General features: G+C 43.3%; 2 protein-coding genes across 2 annotated transcripts in view; one reads left to right on the forward strand and one right to left on the reverse strand.

The window, feature by feature from the left end:
- Nucleotides 1-1,078: 1,078 nt before the first annotated feature.
- On the reverse strand, nucleotides 1,079-14,475 carry CLRN2 (clarin 2). The gene is made up of 3 exons (XM_018564575.1): nucleotides 14,223-14,475; nucleotides 8,248-8,427; nucleotides 1,079-1,344 (listed from the first exon to the last, which is right to left on the reverse strand). Exons 1-3 carry the CDS (start codon nucleotides 14,473-14,475, stop codon nucleotides 1,079-1,081), a joined length of 699 nt encoding a protein of 232 aa, XP_018420077.1.
- A 4,995-nt stretch (nucleotides 14,476-19,470) lies between these two features.
- QDPR (quinoid dihydropteridine reductase) overlaps nucleotides 19,471-20,390 on the forward strand; it is a 23,088-nt gene continuing 22,168 nt past the window's right edge. The window contains exons 1-2 of the mRNA XM_018564566.1: nucleotides 19,471-19,646; nucleotides 19,827-19,919. Of these exons, the coding sequence (XP_018420068.1) occupies nucleotides 19,557-19,646; nucleotides 19,827-19,919 (183 nt within the window). The 5' untranslated portion in view covers nucleotides 19,471-19,556. The remainder of the gene's footprint in view (nucleotides 19,647-19,826; nucleotides 19,920-20,390) is intronic.

Raw genomic sequence — 20,390 nt, forward strand, 5'->3', positions numbered from 1 at the left:
TCAGGATTTATATAGCGCCAACAGTTTGTGCAGCGCTTTACATTTACAATATAAGGAAGACATTAGAATCACAATACAATTCAAGACAAGATGGTAAGGAGGGCCCTGCCCGTGAGGGCTAACAATCTAAAAGGGAGGAGCAAGTGATACATGAGGAGGTGGCTGTGTGGGGATGAATTGTTTGAGTTTAAATGTGTTTGAATTGAATGGTACTAACTACTGCCAGATCAGTTGGCCATTGTGGGATTTATTCAGCCAGCAGAATTGATCCCAGAAAATAGTAACTTCTTTGTGGATAAATAATGAAATGGTCAGATAGTAGAGGCTGTGTTCTTTTCTGTGTTTTGTTCTCCAGTGAAGTGGAGCACCATAGCATGAGCTATTACAGGTATAATGCAGACCTCTAGAGAAACAGATGATCTGAAAGTGCTTGCTCAGGATGGTTATTGTCTGGCTGTATCTGAATTCAATACTTTAAGTAACTGATCCGAACCAAGTACAGTATGTATTACTTTGTCAGGGTTATGTCAGCATTTCCGATCTGCATTTTCATTTCTGGGTAGTGAATCAGAAAGTACTAAAGCCATGGGATAAGCATGACAGCTAGGCAGGCATTTTCAGGCAGCCAACAATGGCCCCCGACGAATCTCTTATAACAGGTTTCCTTTAAACCCTTTTTTTTTGTTACATTTACAAAATCGATACTATCCATTAATAACAAAATCTCAGAAACCAGGTTTCATTTTGTATAACATATCTTGGTGCAGCTTTATTATCATGAATTGTAGGCTGTATTTTTTACAAAACAAAGAATAAAACACACTTTTATTTTATTATACATATAAACCAAAATTACTGTTAATTTATAATGAAATTAAAGTTTTATTTGTAGGTGTATTTGAAGTCCCCAATTGTTCTTATATGGAATGCCACCATTTCCGTGGGGTAATATCTCACTGTAAGTTACCATATTTTATACACCTCTTTGAGGTGAGTAAAGAAAATTAAATTCCAAGTCTTGAAGTAAAGAAACGCCATCGTGCCAGAAAGAAATCTGTCTGTATCTTCATGAATATCATTAATACATAATGTCCTCTGCAGTTACGTTTGCCTCTTCCGTTTTAGTCTTCAGCTTGGGTAAGCGTATTGCGGTGGCCGCCATGAGCAGCATATTGACAGCATGCATTGCTCCACTAGCAACACAGACCCAAAAGGAGTCTTCATACTTCTCCTCTAGAATAACGATCGTGAAGACGTTTTCACTGAAATTAGCTACCCGATCTGTCAGGCGGTGGAGCTGGACTGCGGCTATGAAGCTGGTCACCGCAAACACTATGAATAGACCTGCAAAGATATAATGTGCATCAATAAACACTGACACAAATGATGTATGGACATACCAAGTTTTAGAAATCATGCTTGGTTTTCTAATTCCACTTATTATGACACCACAATATTGCTTAGCTCTCATAGAAAAAAAAAATACATGGGCTGCCATTACTGGTTTCCATCTGAAAACTGTAGCTGTCGGGATGCATCTAAATTACTGAGCCAGAATTAGCATGCAATAGACATGTGCGATTCGTTTCGTTCCGAATCGAAATTCGGACAAATTTTCGGAAATTCGGATGTATCCGAATTCCGAATTACAGATATAACGAATGCAAACGAATCCGAATTTCCGTTTCCGAAATTCGGTAGCGGTAGTTCGGTCGAACGTTCGTTTCGTTTTCGTTTCTTATTCGTTTCGTTCGTTGGAGCAAAGTGACAGAGAAGGAGAAAAACATTTTTCAAATGTCACTTTGCTGCAAGCGAACTAAACGAATAAAAAACGAACGTTCGACCGAACTACCGCTACCGAATTTCGTCCGAATCCAAATTGACTTTCACACCCAAATCCCGAAAAACGAAATAACACAAATCCGAATTTAAAACGAAGCGAAACTAAACAAATTTTTTGGCAGTGCACATGTCTAGCATGCAATACATAAGTCAAGGGAAAAAAAATCGTAAATATTTGCTTGTTCTTGGCCAGTGACGTAGTGTACTGAAGTCTAAAGCTGGCCATACACCTATAGATTTTCTATGGTCAGATGGAAAAGGTGCAGATTCCTCCATCTACGCTAAACTGTGTGGATGGAGGAATCTCCCGCTGGACCAAGCTTCAGTATCTTGCTAGTCAGCCCCACTGGCTCTCAAAATACCTGAACAATCTGATTGGATGCAGGCATTGTTCAGGTATTTTGAGAGCCAGCGGGGGCGACTAGCAAGATACTGAAGCTTGGCCCTGCGGGAGATTCCTCCATCCACACAGTGTAACGTAGATGGAGGAATCTGTTGCACTTTTTCCATCTGAACATAGAAAATCTGCAGAATATTTATAGGTGTATCTCCAGTTTATGGGAACTAGTATTTTTAAAAGGAGAAGTCAGCAATTGGAGTTCACAGGTGTACTCTAAGGCAAACAAGCTCGGTGAGGGAATTATCCTGAAAAGGAAAAAATAAATGTTTATAGAAAAAAATAATGGTTGAAAAATCAGTCCTGTTCCTAGGGAAGGAGCACATAGGGGCTTATATAAAATTTGTGCCAAGAAAACCAAGCAATCTCTGTGAGTTGACTATTTGTTCCATAGTGTGTGATATAACATTTATAACACACAGGTACATACGTTTTGCTCCACCCAGAAAATTGTTCATTATGCAGCCGCAGTTCGTCGTGTGCGGGCAGGTTTTTTTTTTACATTTTGAAGAGTTGGCGTCATCGTGGACAACACTGGACATCGTGATTGATCCCTGGATTACCTCGGTGGATCAATTTCTGGGATTTGTATTTATTATTAAAGGACTTGTCAACAAAATTTTTTTTTTTTTAAATAAAGGATTTTTTCTTAAAGTGTGAGCTGTTTATTTACTTTTTACTTGAACCCTTAAGTGAATGAGTAGGGGTACAAGTACCCCTACTCATTCACAAGGGAGGGCAGCATCTGGGTGCCCCTAAAAGGGGTACTCCGATGCAAATAAGCACCCTGCCCGCAGACCCCCACAACCAACAGGTCAGGGCTTGTGGGGAAGAGGCCCTTCTCCTCACCGGCACGGGGACAAGGTGCTTTTCCAGGGGGAACCCTGGAAAAGCACCCTCCCAAGGCCGAGGGCATGTGGCCTAGTATGGTACAGGGCGGGGGGGCACTCGCTAGTCCCCCCCTTTCCTGCCCTGCCAGGTCTGTGCTCGAATTAAGGGTCTGTTTGGGAATTTTAGGGGGACCCCACTTTTTCCCCCCATTTTTGGGGTGTGGGGATTCCTCCTCAAAATTCCTACCAGACCTAAATTGCCCAGTGTGACTTTTGGCGGGAACCCCTCGCACTTTTTTTTTTACTTTTTAACTTGGGGTTCCTCCTATCTTTCCTACCAGACCTAAAGTTTCTGGTATGGTTTGGGAAGGGGAACCCACGTTTTTTTCTCTGCTCGCTACCTCCGAGGTAGTGAGCAGAATAACGGAGCCAAATGCTGCTCGGCGGCATTTGGCTATTCACTTACTGCCATTCGGCCCTATGAGAATGGGGGTAAACGGCAGTTAGTGAACTGCCGGGCATTCGGCTCAGCCGATCCAGATGTTGGATCGGCTGAGGCGAACGCGTTCTGTACTTTGGTTCACTTGAGCATGCTGAGCAATGAGCCAAGGGAGCCAAAGCCAGCCGATGTACAGCTGATTTCAGCTGATGTACGGCTGAAATCAGCTAGACAGGACTGAAGTGAATAGCTGAATGGCGTCTGGCTCACTTCACTTCAGCTCGGTAATTCATTAGTGAGTAACCCCCAAAGTGTGCTTGATGAAAATGTAAGACCACCTGTCTGAAAGTTTAAGTTTAACTAGAAATGGATCCTTTAGTAATGAAGCACACCAGCAAATTCACCAAGGAATGAATTTAAAGTCAAAGTCGAGAGATCTGAATCTTATTGAAATGTTATAGGGAAATTTGAAATGGGCATTTCCTGCAAGTAAACCCACAAACAATCAATGCCAAAGACTGGCGGGAAGTTTTGCAAAACACCTACAAAATAATTTCTCCTACAGGAAAATACTAGCTTCCGGGGCCAAGGGTGTTAAGTTTTTTGCAGTATACTATAGCCCTTATTGATATTTTTTATTACATAAATGATCAAAAATACAGATTTTCCTTTTTATTCAAGCACATTGCCTTTATCTGTAGGCACTGTTTGTTGAAACATGTGGAAAAAGTCAACACTTGCCATGGGGTGTGCTTAAAATGTATCTTAATCCAAAAACAAAAATGTAATATATTGCAGTTTACCAATCCTTAAATGTGATGACTGTATTTAATTCTCTTTTTAACCCCTTCGTAACTGACGACGTACAGTGTACGTCGCCAGCATCGGGGCTGTTTAAACAGACTCCCGGCGACTTTTGCCGCCGGGAGTCTGTTTAAACTTGTAGAGCCGACTGTCGGCTTTACAACAGAAGCGATCCTGGCGACTTACCTGTCGCCAGATCGCTTCTGCGTCCCGAAGAAGGGGCCGCCCCCCCGCCGGACACCCCCGCCGTGCTTCCCGGGCTCCGTTGCCCCTCCTACGGGCCCGGGACCGGCGATCTTTGTGTCCGCGGGGAGCTGGGGAGGAGGTCGACGAACTTCCGTTCATCGATCCCCTCCCCGTTCTATGGGACCGGGAGCGATGCAGATTGCATCACTTCCGGTCCCTGGGCTGTCAGTTCTGGGCTCCTGCAGCCCAGCTATAAGCTATTGAAGTGCGATCTGCACTTCAATAGCTTATTTCCAGTGTAAAGGTGACACTGAGGGTCTTTTGGACCCCCAGCATCACCTTAAAGAGGACCTGTCACCACCATCTGCTATTACATGGGGGGGCTTGCAAGCCCCCCCATGTGATAGCAGTCAAAGTAAAGTAAAAAAAAAAAAAAAAACAGTTTTTAAAATTAAAATGAAATAAAATAAATCTAATAATAATAAAAAAAAAATTTTAAAAGTACCCCGCCCCCGCGAGCACGCGCGTCGCCACGTAAACACGCGTCGGGTGCGCCTACGCATGAAAACGACGAACGCGCTACACATGTTGGGTATCGCCGCGCACGCCGGAGTGAGAACAATAATTCTAGGGCCAGTATTTTGTTGTATCTCTAAATTGATGACCTGTGGGGGCTTTTAAAGCGTCTTTTATTTACTTTTTGGGGTACTGCAGTTTTTCGCCGTTTCACGGTCGCACGCAATCTGTAAACTGGGCATGTTGGGTATCGTTTTACTCGTTGTAACCTCATCTTTTATATTTCATTAAAAAAATGGGTAATTTGTTGTGTTTTGGGGCATTTAATTAAATTTGTCACTAAATTTTGGGGTTTAATAAGGAGTTGCGCTAATATTGCGCAACATAAAAATTTTCAACTACCACCATTTTATTCTATAGGGTCTTGGCATTCAGAAAATATATAATGTTGGGGGGTTTTACGTCATTTTCAGGCCTAAAATGTGGAATATAACATGGGTGCAAAAAATGAAAAAAGGGCCTCAGTCATGAAGGGGTTAATACTTTTATTCCTGTACTTTCACCTGGTGATCCGGCCAGTAACACATTTCCTGTCTTACAGTGGCGCCACTTTTTGGAGGGGCAACAAAGCCACCCTTGGACAGCAGCATTGTCACCCTGTGTGAAGGGTAGTGTTAGATGTACTAGCAGATTTGGCATTGACTACTAGAATTAAAACCAAACTCCAGCTAACAAGTTTTAAGCAGGTATAGCAAAAGTTTTTTTTTAACCTTTTGGAATAAACATGTTTGTGAAGGTTCTCCTTCATCCAGGTCATGGTATATCTGTAAAAAATATGTTTTTTATACGTTTTTCCAGTTGCCTTGACTTATTTTTTACAGATATTTTGGTATAAAAGTTTTACATAAATGAATAAAAGCTGACAATTGGAAGCAACCCGTCATTGTTAAATGGTTTGGCTCAACCCTATATCTGCTTTTTTTGATGGACAGCTTGGCCTGAGGAAGTTTAAAAATAACAGACTTTATGGTTCCAACACTAGCTGAAAATAAAGGAAAAAAGCCTAAAAACAAATGCAACCACCATATCTAAGAATTGGTAAGCAAAAATATATTTCAATTTTGCTTATAGGTTTAGACAGGCTTTAATGTTTCACATGACTGTAGGATAAGTTAAAACACATGTCCATAGAATACAAAAACATGAATAAAAACCTGTTGCAACCTCAGAATCCTAAACCCACAGTTTATTGAGAGGAAAGCATAATGTCCCTATAATGCAGGGTCCAAATTGCTCTAACAGAGAAAATGTATTCTGGACCCCCACATGAAATCAAATACTTCCTCGATCAAGATTCTACAGTGTTATGTTTATTAATTTCAGTAGGCTTTATATTTTGTGCATTTAGAAACACATTCAGCCCTTTTTAAAGCAGGCTTTTGAGTTGGCTAGAACCAGCACCTGTAAAAGTCTATTCCACATATTCACAGTTCTTACAGTACAGAACCTTTTCCGAATGCAGAGCTTAAACCTCTGTTCCTCCTGGGTATACATTGCCTCTGTAAATTTACCCAAAAACACACTTACCTTAACACACACTTACAGGGTTATTCACTAAAGGGGAAAGAGTTTGGAGAAGGCAGGAGAAATTAACAATCTAGGACAGGGGTCTCAAACCTAAGGCCCTCCAGCTGTGGTGGAACTACAAATCCTATGAGGCATTGTAAGATTCTCACAGCCACAGACATGACTCGCGAAGAGAGATGCATCATGGGATGTGTAGTTTCACCACAGCTGGAGGGCCGGAGGTTTTAGACCCCTGATGTAGGACAACACAGCTGATTTGGAAACATTCTCCAATTCAGCTCACTTTCCAGTTCAGCTATGTTGTCCTAGATTGTTCACTTCTTCTGCCTTCTCCAAACTCTTCACCCTTTAGTGAATAACCCTATTAATGAATATCTAAACTAAAAATATTTTTATTTTTTTCATTTTGGATCGAGTAGAGCAGGGTTAAAACTAATGTGAGGATGTAAAAGAATATCTGTCCAAGGATAGCCCCTCTTAGACAATTATCATGGGAGCAATGGTCCCCATTAGAAGATTCCCCCTCTATTTCTGTTCTGGTGATAACTATACATTTTGGATCTCCTTTCACTTTTATTACCGATGACATTGGTGATCAGGACAATTATAGAGTGAATCTCCCTAACAGGGACAAGAATAAAAACCTGACAGTAGTTCTAACTCCTCACCAATCTATCCACATAAAAAAAATCTCTCTTCATAAATTAATCTCTTCAGCATTGATCCAACCATTTCACAGCTCAGCTTTCCCCTTCAAGGGGAACACAGTATTCATCTTTAGGCTTTGGATAGAGACAGGGAAGGAGCTCACAAGTGAAGTCCTACCACACAGTACATCATGGTACATTTGTTATTATTGTGTAGTAAAGAAGAACTTTTATCATTAGTAAAAAAAAATAGTAGTGGACCCTAAATGCAAGATTAGATACTCTGCTTTGTCTCCGCACTGAACCATCAATGTATTTCAGAGGAAAATCACATCTTTATTAAATACCTTCCTGCTCCTCTTCCCCTTCCCACATATAAGCCCAATGAACCACCTCCATGTTTACTCAGCGCACTTCTCAGACACACCTGCATCACTTACAACTTATCATGGAAGCTGTCATCACAGCAACTGACAACTTACAGCAACTCACTGTTTGTTTTACTGGCACTGCAGCTGACCTGTTTCCTCCCCCTGCATACCTGGTGATAGCACCTGGAGCCTGAGACATGCATTATTGCAGTTCTATGCTGCACTCCATGCACTGTAGTGACTGGTACAACTGGATGGTGCTTGTTTTGACAGCAACCCATGGCACTGTGCAATACCAGAGTAGAATAAGAAACGTCACCAGCACTCAGTTCAGAATCAAGAAAGAAGAATCCTAAACTGATTGCTGGTAATGTCTCTTCTTCTAATGTGGTGTCTGAGACGAGCACTGCTAAGCTAATGACATATTTATCTCATCGCTAGATGCGTGGTCAAACAGCTGTGGGGAGAGGAGGGTGCGTTGTTAACCACGCTATCTCAAGAACAACACCACCTAGAAAGATGGGACTAAGTGCTTCATGCACTTTGTCATCTGGGGTACACGCGTAACAAAGAAAATGTTTAATCATCAGCCAGATGTCACTTAGTAAATGTGATTTAATCAAATTACCTGCAATGAAGTTCCAGAGACATATACCAGCTGGACCTTTAATTGACCGATAAGGGACTTTCAGCGCATTGTAAATACAGAACCCGAAACTGATCAGAGCAAAAGAAATGGCGGTGCACAGGAAGAGGATAATGAAGACATGAAGAGCAGTGTTCAGCTGTTTCACCATATCCGGAAATACTGTAAATAGTAACAGAAAAATACATTGTGTTATCTATTCCACTACCGGTGACCACAGTGTATTCACTTTACTATGTAAACCTTATATAAAATATATGTAATCCCCTTGCAAAGAAATATCAAGCCACAACTCTTGCAATATGGATCATTTTGGTAGGCTGGGTTCAATTACTCGCTAGCTTCTAATTTTTACTCGAAAGTTGGCTATGGAAAGTTTTTTTCTTTTTTATCATTACTAGCATTTTTAGACTCCTTTCCCCATCACATTCTAAGAGCCGCACTTCCCAGATATTTATGCTTCACTACAAAAAATCCAAGAGATAACAGTGACACAGTCATTTCAGTGTGTAATAGCTGTGGTAGTTGAGTATAAATGTGCCCCTGGTGGAAAGTAAATCTAGGACCTTACAGGCTCATTTACATCTTTGTAGTGCAGTAATGTGCTTTGTACTGTTTGGTAAAGTCTGTGGCATTAAGGTAGTCATTTAATTTATATAGTTTGCCTAATGCACCAAAAAAGGTCTGTTGGAGTGCAATCCGAATGCACCAATGTGAATAAAATGCATTGTGGCATGTTGCAGTAATGATGCAACTGTGTACATCCTACCTAAATATCTTTGCTACTGAGAGATGTAAACACTTGTTGGGAGTCTAATATGCAGGACACTGAATCAATGTGCTGTTACTGAGATATGTATTTTTTCATCTTTGTGCTGCTGTTCTCTTGTATCCTTTTTCAACCACCTACTGTCTATTGGTCAACTTTAATATGATACAGGGCCCTGAACACCTCTTAAAGTCTGTACAATAGCAACACATTTAAATGATGCATTGCGTCAAGTTAGGTAGCCCATTCAAAATTAATTGGCTGTAACGCACTTTAGTGCCCAAAAATTTCGGTTCTGCTGCATTTTTGCACCATACTGCAAAGTACACTGGAGAAGAGAAAGTGGGAGTATAATAAGCCATAGTATTCGTGTCAGTGGCCACAATCACATCCCCAGCATCGGTTTCAGCATTGCTGTTAGTGGATGCAATAATAACCCACAGTATTAGTGTCAATGGATGCAATAATAACTCCTTATGTTGGTGTTGCTGGCAGCAATAATAACCCTCCATGTTGCTATCAGTAGACACAACAATAACCACCTGCATTGAAACCCCAATAATAAACCCCATACTGGGCTTCATGATGGTGGCTACTTTTGTTCCCCATGGTCCCGGTGTGTGTTGTAAAGTTGCCACCGCTCCAAGCTCACTCCCATGATGGACTACAATCTCATGATTAGTTTACTAATTTTGTATTGAGACTGTAGTCCATCACAGGAGTGAGTCTGGGGTGGTGGCTACTTTACAATACACACCGAGACCATGGGGAACAAAAGTAGCCACCCTTGGTGTCACCCCCTCTGAAAAGTCGGGCACTCGGTCATGGACCGTGAGCCGACAGCTGCACGAGAGAGGAGGGTACCCGGCGGCATACCTTATCCCCCCGGATGAACGTTCCCTCCTCTCTTTGTTTCCCCTAAAATCTCACGTTTAGTTTTGGGATTGTAGTCCATCATGGAAGTGAGCTTGGAGCGGTGGCTACTTTACATCACACGGGGAACAAAAGTAGCCACCCTCCAGAAGTAAGGACAGTGTCAGCACCAATCCAGAGATGATTTGAGGATTTACAGCCGAGTGGTACACAAATAAGAATTTTTTTTATTAATAGTTAAAGGAGAACTATGAGGTGAGTGCTTTTCACTCACCTCATAGAAATTATTTTTAAGGTTTAACTCCTGAATTTAGTATTACTTTAAGTATTATCATTCTTGCAGTAAGAGGAAAGAGATCCCAAAATGGGAAGAAACCGGGCCAGGAATTAGGTTCGACATCTTGATACTGGAGTTTTCAAGTGATAGAAGGTGATATAACTAACCCATCAGGCTGGAATTATATAGTGTAAGTACTTCCTGTACAGCAGCACTCAGGGAAGGAAAGGACCAGTTATATTATGTATAGCTGAAAGGATCATTTCCCATTTAAAGTTTACATACATACATGGAAAGAACATATATTTACATTATTATTAACTTAGACCAGTAGTAGACTGCTGACATTCTGAAAAGTCTACAACCAGTGTAATAATTCTACAAACATTAGACAAAAATTAAAAACACAAAGCAATCAATGCAACAACAACAAAATGATACCCAGCACTCTTTAATGCACATGAAATCCCTAACAAAAATGAATCAGTTTGCATGTTGATTGTTAATGAAATGAGTTGCATGTGAGTCCGCAATGATTGAGAACACATTGCAAATAAACTATAATTACTTTCATAGAGAACCATAGACCTAAATAGTAAATTGGTGTAAATGTTTCCATATGAGAACACATATTTGTATTTATTTATTTTTTAAAGTAGTGTTCTATGTCTATGCTGTCCACAATTTTACGGTACAGGAAATATTATAAGAGTGAAAATAATTAGGGAATGATTTCCCACCCGCCCAATTGTATGCTGAGCAAAAGCACTCCTGCCACTAAATGGAGCCAAAAGCCATTCCTATGCGGAACTACCGGCGTTGCAACTGCCCAAGGGCCCAAGGCTGGGGGGGCCCACTGTCAGGGGAGGAGGTGGAGGAGACCGGGCCCCAGCAGCACTGGTATGGTGGCAGAGGAGGCCGGGCAGAGCCGTAGCTAGCTCCTTTTGCGCCCGAGGCAAGAACAGAAAATTGTGCCCCCCAACTGGCGTGTTATGTCACCCGACGCCACATACCCACAGCATCATGCATCCCGCTTCCTGGATGGCGACGTGCATGCGCAGAATGCACTTGTGGCCAAATCCAAAATAGCATAAAAATTTGTTTCGTCTGACGAAACTAATGAAAACATTTTTAGTTTCCGTTCATTTAGTCTGAAACAAATCTTTAGTCTTTGCACATGTCTAGTAATATGTGTGCATAAGTGTGAGTGTGTGTGTGTTGTTTTTTCTTTTATGCATTTTTTTTTCATTATTATGGCTCCTGAGTCCAGTGCGTTACTAAGTCCAGAGTCCAGTGCGTTACTGAGTCCAGTGCATTACTAAGTCCTGAGTCCAGTGTGTTGCTAAGTCCAGTGCGTTACTAATTCCAGAGTCCAGTGCGTTACTAAGTCCCGAGTTTAGTGCGTTATTAAGTGCCAAGTCCAGCGCGTTACTAAGTCCTGAGTCCAGTGCGTTACTAAGCCCCGACTCCAGTGTGTTACCAAGTCCTGAGACCAGTGCGTTACTAAGTCCTGACTTCAGTGCGTTACAGAGTCCTGAGCCCAGTGCGTTACTAAGTCCTGAGTCCAGTGAGTTACTAAGTCCCGACTCCAATTCATATACTGCATTGCTGTATAATGTATTGCTGGGATTTGTAGTTCCTGTACAGCCGGTGCCATTCTGCATTAGTGTGTAAGCTCCTCTGTACAGAAACTAATGTGACTGGCTCAGTGTACCCTGTACAGCACTGTGGTGTATGTCAGAGTATATGTCAGAGCTATAACAATGTATAATATTAGTGTGAGACTGTGGGGGGACATTAGAGTCCTCTGGTGCAGAGACCACCTTACTGGGGGGCCAGTAAGATCCCAAGATAAAATCTTGCACCAGAGCAGGTCCGCCACTGCTTTCTATGACATCTTCTTAGTGTCTGATGAATTCCATTTTATAAATGACTGCATTAAAGTATTTAAGTGTATGTAAAACCTAAATATATTTTTCATACATGTATGGATCATGCCTCATTGTATACACGTCCGTGAAGGTTCTCATTCATCTAGGTCATGGTATATCTGCAAAAAATAAATCAAGGCAACTGGATTTGCTGTATTTTTCTTGAAGACGTTTTGCTGGTCATCTGACTAGTTTTCTTAATTTCCTAATTGAGAAAGCTAGTCGGATGGTCAGCGAAACATCTTCAAGAATAATACAGCAAGTCCAGTTGCCTTGACTTATTTTTTACAGATATACTCACTGTTAACAGTTTTCTTCAACAAATTATCTGTGAATCTGTTGCAAAGTGTCTTGCCTGTAGATCTTGCTAGTAACAGCACTTCCTATTGCAGGCTGACAATGCTAAGCAGCTGCCTCACAAATAACATCAGTATTGTCAGCTTGTCCTGCGATCTCTTTCAGTTGGCTTTTAGGCTTCCAATCAGGTGTGCAGGAGCCATGCAAAAACCTGATAGGCAGCCCAACAGTCAATTAAAGGACCAAATACATCAAGCTGACAACCCTGCTGCTATTCACAAGGCAGTGGCTAAGCGCTGCCATTCTGCAACAGTAAGTGCTTTTACTTCAGGAGTTTCAGGTAAGAAATGTAAAAAAAAATTCACAAAAAAATTATTTCAGAAAACTGAATACAAAAGCATGATGCCAAACATACTAAAAATACATTTAGGGTAAACATGCACTTACATTTTTCATTATGGATAGAATAGGGAATGGCTAAAACCCTTTACAGGTAAGGTTTAAATATACTTAAAAGTGACACCAAACTCAGGAGTTAAACCTTAAAAAATACATTGGAATACCCCAACTATTAATAAAAATGTATCTTATTTGTATATCACTCGGCTGTAGATCCTCAAATCATCTCTGAATTGCTGCTGACGCTGTCCTTCCTTCTGGAGAGTGGCTACTTTTGTTCCCTGTGTGTTGTAAAGTAGCCACCACTCCATGCTCACTTCCATGATGGACTACAATCTCACTACAAATGAATAAACTAAACATGAGATTGTAGGGGAAACATGAGAGGAGGGAACATTCATCCAGCGGGATAAGGTATGTCGCCGGGTCCCCTCCTCTCTCGTGCAGCTGTCGGGCTCTCGATCCATGATCGAGTGCCTGATTTTTCAGAGGGGGTGACACCAAAATGACTGTAGGTCATTTTGGTGTCACCCCCTCAGATGGTGTCACCCGATGCAAGCTGCACCCTCCACCCTCCCTTGTGACGCCACTGCCTCCAAGCAACAAACCTATTTTCAATGAGAAGTGTGCAACGTCTTCCTCCCTATTTCCCACAAGACTAGTCTCCTTTCATCTGAACCTGTCACAGTCAGGGCCGGATTTACTCTCTCTACTGCCCCAAGGCCAGGTTCCTCAATGCGCCCCCCTGCCCGCCAAACCCCCTCCTCCAATGCCCCCGTGGAGAATGGCAGACCTGCAGGCTGCATACAAGTGATCTCGGCGACATGGCCGGGATCACTTGTACAAAGCAAGCAGCGACTTCCCCGCTGTACATTTAGCTCTGCTTGCCCAAAGCAGGGCTAAATGTAGAAAACAGCTACCAACCCAGCGACCGGAACTGCATGTGCCGGGCTTTGGGACATAGGAATTCCACACCCTTGCTGCCCCTCTACTCCCTGCTGCCCCAAGGCTGGGCCTTGGTTGGCCTTGTGGGAAATCCGGCCCTGGTCACAGTAGTTATAGAGCACACTAAAACTTTTCATAATTCACTTTTATTTTTAAATGCTGTTCTCTGTAGTAAACAATCCACAGCTCTGATGCTTTTTATTTCTATAATTGACTCTACAGCAGAAAGCTTCCCTAGACCGATACTCTCTTGGACATGAATGTTGTATCACATTGTAACATTAATCCGGGCCTCCACAGACTGTACAAGAACTGTATCTAACCAGTGATCTCTTTTTCCTATTTCTCTTGTCCCGATGAAAGCCTTCCCTGTAAAGTGAAGCCTAAATGCCATGGCCTTGTACAAAAAAACCTAGCATGCTGTATTTGAATTAGCTTACTGAGTTGCTGAACTATTTGTACTCACTTTTAAATGTGAACGTGCGTTTTCCCAATCCACATCGCCTCACTTTGCCACCTTGGAAGAGCCCGTAGTAGATGTCCCCAATAAACTTCACCAGCTCCGGATCTGAAGCATTGACCAGATCGACTCCCGTCTGGCATAGAATCTTTCCAGTCATCCATTTCTGAGTAGCCATGGCAACAATGATAAGCACAAACGATGCGAAGCTACAAGCGGCAGCCAAGGAGAATATGGTTTTCTTGAAGCACCCGGGCATCCTAAAGCTTTGGAGAAGTCATCCTTGGCCCTGCCATGCAGCAACAATACCGCTTGTTACCATCCATGCATGTTCTCATAATGACACCCACGGGATATTCCATCTTCACACCAAAAATTGCCTGGCGTCAGTATGAGGATCAGGGTTGGTATGCAGCACTTCCTGGGACACAGACTGCATACAAAAGGGCATCTTGCAATCTTCAGCATAGAGACACACAGGTGTAGGCTGAATCCTAGAGGCGGTAACCCTATCTCCAGTGCTCTACTTATGTTTCAGAGAACTCTTTCATTGTCTTCTCTTTAAATACTCAGGTGACAACCGCCTTATAGGAGCACCAGACTTTCATGAGCTGCATGTTTACCCAGCTTGGCAAAATACTGATATTTGTAAGAATGTGGTGCAGGAAATGCTCAGTCACTTTACCATTAGATATACCCTTACTTCTATCAATCTGTTCTATGGGGCAGAGATATTTTGTAAATATTAGCAGAGAAAACAGTACATCTGGAGGATAGAAACATGAAAGGTCACAACTTCCTCAGGCCTTGATTCCAGGATCCCCAGAAAAGACATTGAGGGGAATTTATCAAAACTGGAGCAGACAAAAACTGGAGCAGCTGTGCATGGCAACCAATCAGCTTCTTCCTTCAGTTTGTTCAATTAAGATTTGAAAATGAAAAAGAGAAGCCGATTGGTTGCCATGCACAGCTGCTCCAGTTTTGATAAATTCCCTTCATTATATCCTTTAAATGTAAAACGATATTAAAAGGATTAAAACTTTTTTAAGCCATTTTAAATGCTGATGAAATCACTTACAATGGATGCTGCTCCTTGATGTATTAAAGTTTTAGGGGGTTATTCACTAATGATCTGAAGGATCCAGCTGTAGCTTCAGCTGATTCTTCGGCTCGCTTCGGCCACCTGAGCCCTTCAGTTCAGTCGAACCAAAGGGCTGCTGTACAGGCTATTCACAATAGCCCGCACAGCAGCCGAACGCATATGCTTCAGGCGAAGCGGCGAGAAAGGATGGCCAAAGCCGACCGATCTCCATGCAAATGACAGCTGGGCGGAGCCAGACGTAATCTCACGGCTCGCTCTGCCCAGTTGTAATGATAGATCAGCATCCCCAAATGACCTGGGGAAGCTGATCTGTCATTAAACAATAACAACTGGGAGAGCCAGGAGAGACATCACAGCTGGTTCCGCCCAGTTATTTATTGGCTGATAAGACTCTGGCAGGTGGCGGCCAATAGGAAACAGTTGGGAGGAGCTAGCAACGGGTCATGGCCCCTATGAGAACAGGGGCGAACAGAAGTAAGTGAGCTGCCGGAGCTTCGGCTCTGCCAATCCAGATGTTGGATCGGATCAGCCGTACCAGGCTGAAGTAAATAGCCGAACGTTGTTCGGCTCACTTCACTACGGCTCAGTTATTCACTGAGAATCAACTGGTCCCCTGAGTGCTGGCCTGATATCCTGTTTTAAGGTGGCTCCTTTCCCTTGCAGGGTCATGTGGAGCCACCTTTGTGTGTGCTAGCAAGCTGAGTGTGTCTTCATAAACACACAGTACAGCAAGGCAAGTCACTGCCCTCCCTGTTCCTCCTTTCTCCTCTCTTCAAGCTGGTAGATGGACGGATTCTCTGTTCCTTGTGATCTTGTACTGGACAGGAAGTTGAGGGAAGCCGAGTTGAGAGAGATGGAGCCAACTGTTTGGAAAAATGATCACTGTAAGTGATACAAGAAATACTTTGCTGGGTAATTTACATTTGATTGATCTGGATTCGTCATTTAAAAAAAGGTTTGAGTGTTTAATGCTAATTTAAAGATGAATGGCAGAACAAAAAACTAGAATTAGTCTGCAGGTAGCCTGTGTCCAAAGCAGGTCTGAATCAAAATATTCATGTTTGAATGGAGATCACCTTCAGTCTATGTTCCCACCACATCTGGTACCCCTTACTTATTCACAAGGAGGGGCGGCATCTGAGTGCCCCCTTAACTAGAGAGGTACCCCGATGCAATTAAGCCCCCTGCCCGGAGACCCTCACAACCACCGGGTCAGGGTTGTGGGGAAGAATCCCTTATCCCTATCGGCATGAGGACAACCTCCCAATGCTGAGGACATGTGGACTGGTAAGGTGCAGCGAGGGGGGCACTCGATATTGCCCCCTCCCCCTTTCTCGCCCTGCCAGACCTGTGCTCGGAACAAAGGTCTGGTAGGAATTTTAAGGGAGACCCCACATTTTTTTCCCCATTTTTGGGGGGCGGTGTTCCTTAACATTCCTACTAGACCTAAAGGGCCTGGTATGGCTTTTAGGCGGAACCCCAAACACTTTTTTTTTTTTACTTGGGGGCCCCCCCACCTAAAGGGTCTGGTATGAATCGGGAGGGGAACCTCATGTTTTTGGGTTGTTTTGTTTCAACTGCGAACTATAAAAACAAACGTCCTTTTTTTTTTCTTTTTGTCTAATGTCACTTTGCTGCAAAGGAAATTCATCCGGAACGAACATTCGTACATACTACCGCTAACTAATTTTTTCCGAATCCGAAATCGAATTAACTTTCGGACTCGAATCCGGAAAAACGAAATAACAAAAAATCTGAATAAAAACGAAACAAAACAAACTTTTTGCCGGTGCACATGTGTAACAGGGACCCAGCGATGATGTCACTGGGTCTGAAATAAAGTATGAAATTAAAATGGAAAGGACTTATTTAGTAATTTCATGAGCATGTTAATGAGTGGGGAGGGAGGAGCCAGGGAGCGCAGAATATAGGAAGATATCACTTTAGCTTTAAATGTATTTTACAGTTACTTGCAGTGTGTCAGTGCCGGGTTTGTTTTTGTTATGTTTTAATGATTGGATTGCATGATACCTGTGTAAGTAACTGGTGATGAGAGAAAACCTCATAACTTTTCAGTACCAGTGGAGGGTCATTGTGTGTAGAGAGCTGCAGTTGGTATGAGTGTATTAGATGAATGCAGGGTGAATAGGTGCTGGTTCTCCATTCTTCAGATCCATAGAGGAAGGGGCACTTTAATAAAGGAGGAGAAAGGGAAATATAAGGAATATAAGGAAATAAAACCTCAATTATTAGGATGTGAAGGATCTCATGTCTCCAGTACCGATCAGTCTCTGCTCCCCGTGTGTGTCTCCAGTACTGATCCGTCTCTGCTCCGTGTGTGTGTCTCCAGTACCGATCCGTCTATGCTCCCTGTCTGTATCCTATCCTTAAGGTGCCCATACACTTTACAACACCCGAAGACTTTTGTCTTGCGAGGGTTGTAAAGTAATTAAAAAACGTACGATCTGCCCATCTTGGACAGGCAGATCGTACTTGCGATCATCGCAAGCCCGCCCCCCTGAGGGGCGGGCTTTCCGATGACTGCAATGCTGAACGGGCAGTGTGCGCACACGGGCCCGTGCAGCAGTTATCTCACGATCATGCTAAAAACCAGCCGAAAAATCGTACGATTCTCGGCTGGTTTTCCAACATGCTCGAAATACAAGTCGTCCGACCGTACAGTAGAAACGGTCGCACGCCTTCCATACACTGCACGATTATCGTACGGTAATCGTGCAGTGTATGGGCACCTTTAGACTTTATTTCCAATGCACCTTCACACAGTTGCTTAGACTGACATTGCTTGTCTCCCCCTGGTTATCATTGTAGCTCTGTCCGTCCTGCTAGTCTCCCCCCTGGTTATCATTGTAGCTCTGTCCGCCCCCCCCCACCCGGTTATCATTGTAGCTCTGTCTGTGTTCTATACATTTTTCTATACACTGAGTGGCCAGGTTATTATGACCACCTGACGTTTGTAGGCAAATTAGCTATAATTAGCTATAATGTTGCGCTGAAGTTGCTAAAGGGCCAGACCATTATAAATAGGGAAGCAGGTTGTTTACCACGAGAGTAGAAGTTATTTTTTTCTGAAGATATGGGTAAACAACGCGATTTAACAGCCTTTGAACGTGGGATGATTGTTGGCGCTCGGAGCCATGGAATAATATACATTCTGCTACACATGCCTCCAGAACTAATCAGTCTCTGCTCCCTGTGTGTGTTTTCAGTACTAATCGGTCTCTGCTCCCTGTGTGTGTCTCCAGTAACGATCAGTCTCTGTTCTCTATGTGTGTCTCCAGTACTGATCAGTCTCTGCTCCCTGTGTGTGTCTCCAGTACCGATCAGTCTCTGCTCCGTGTGTCTCCAGTACCGATCAGTCTCTGCTCCCTATGTGTCTCCAGTACTGATCAGTCTCTGCTCCCTGTGTGTGTCTCCAGTACTGATCAGTCTCTGCTCCCTGTGTGTCTCCAGTACCGATCAGTCTCTGCTCCCTGTGTGTCTCCAGTACTGATCAGTCTCTGCTCCCTGTGTATCTCCAGTACCGATCAGTCTCTGCTCCCTGTGTGTCTCCAGTACCGATCAGTCTCTGCTCCCTGAGTGTCTCCAGTACTGATCAGTCTCTGCTCCCTGTGTGTCTCCAGTACTGATCAGTCTCTGCTCCCTGTGTGTCTCCAGTACTGATCAGTCTCTGCTCCCTGTGTGTATCCTATCCCCAGACTTTACTTTCTGCTCGCAATGCACCTTCACCTGCACATGGTTGCTTAGACTGACACCGGCAGCCAGAACTCCGCCCTGCTCGTCCCCCCCCCGTTATCATTGTAGCTCTGTCCGTCCTGCTCGTCTCCCCCCTGGTTATCATTGTAGCTCTGTCCGTCCTGCTCGTCTCCCCCCTGGTTATCATTGTAGCTCTGTCCGCCCTGCTCGTCTCCTCTCCGGTTATCATTGTAGCTCTGTCCGTGTTCTATATATAATATACATTTTGCTACACATGTCACCAGCACTGATGTATATCTGCGGAACACGTGACTGCCCAGCCAGGCTCGTACAGCAGCTGCGACATCCAATGGTGAGCCGAGACGTCATCTGGAAGACTCTCGGTGAGACCTGGGATGGGAGGTGCGGTGACGTCACCAGGGGGCGGTGTCGAGCCCTTTGCTCTGTCTTAGTTGACAGCAGACAGGCAGAGTTCAGTGGTGATCAAAGACAGCACTTTACCCCACACACACACACTGTGCAGGATGGCAGCTGAGGCACAGAGAGTACTGGTATATGGAGGGAGAGGAGCCCTGGGCTCCAAGTGTGTGGACTACTTCAAATCCAAAAACTGGGTAACTATGAATTCACATAAGTTTTACTCAATGATTGCTGATGGTCTCATTACAAAGTATGCAGGGTAGTGACACTGACTTTAGGTGTGCAGTAGTTTGTAATATGACATAACCCTGTTCTGCTTAAATGTCTATTTCATGACGGCAATGATGGAATCATGTTTTTGTTTTATTTTTCAGTGGGTGGCATCCATCGATGTGACAGAAAATGCAACTGCCAATGCCAATGTTTTAGTGAAATTGTCAGATTCTTTCACCCAGCAGTCTGAAGAGGTGAGTCACTCTGTATCCATGTATTAGAGACTGATCGATCGCAGTAGTATAGTCGGATCAATTGCTGTATTAGAACCAAATCGCTGTAGTAGAGCCCTGATCAGTCGCTGTAGTAGAGCCCTGATCAGTCGCTGTATGGGAGCCTGATTAGTCGCTGTATGGGAGCCTGATGAGTCACTGTATAAGAGCTCAATCAATCGTTCTATTTGAGCTCCATCAATCGGACTCAGGGGAGAAGAGGCTGGAGGGAAATTCTCATTCCAGGTATTGAGTATCTACATATTGTCAGTACAAGTACCTGGGCTGTGGCATGAAACAGATTTAGTTGCTTCAGGTTCTCATGCAGAAATGATCTTCATTCAGTGAGACAGGGCAGAAAATGGAGCGAGCTAACCTGTAGCTGTCTGTCAGTAATCATCTCTCACTCAGCTGTCTACAGTAAATTGTCTACAGTAATATATATATATATAT

This window comes from Nanorana parkeri, unplaced genomic scaffold, assembly GCF_000935625.1.
Source record: "Nanorana parkeri isolate BGI_ZX_2015 unplaced genomic scaffold, ASM93562v1 scaffold760, whole genome shotgun sequence".
Lineage (NCBI taxonomy): Eukaryota > Metazoa > Chordata > Amphibia > Anura > Dicroglossidae > Nanorana > Nanorana parkeri.

Excerpts from the sequence above, each read along its gene's own strand:
- CLRN2 (XM_018564575.1), bottom strand. The coding sequence starts at position 14,475 with ATGCCCGGGTGCTTCAAGAAAACCATATTCTCCTTGGCTGCCGCTTGT. Across the intron at positions 8,428-14,222 it reads ACGCACGTTCACATTTAAAA|TATTTCCGGATATGGTGAAA; the intron begins GTGAGTACAAAT and ends TACTATTTACAG. Across the intron at positions 1,345-8,247 it reads TCTCTGGAACTTCATTGCAG|GTCTATTCATAGTGTTTGCG; the intron begins GTAATTTGATTA and ends ATATCTTTGCAG.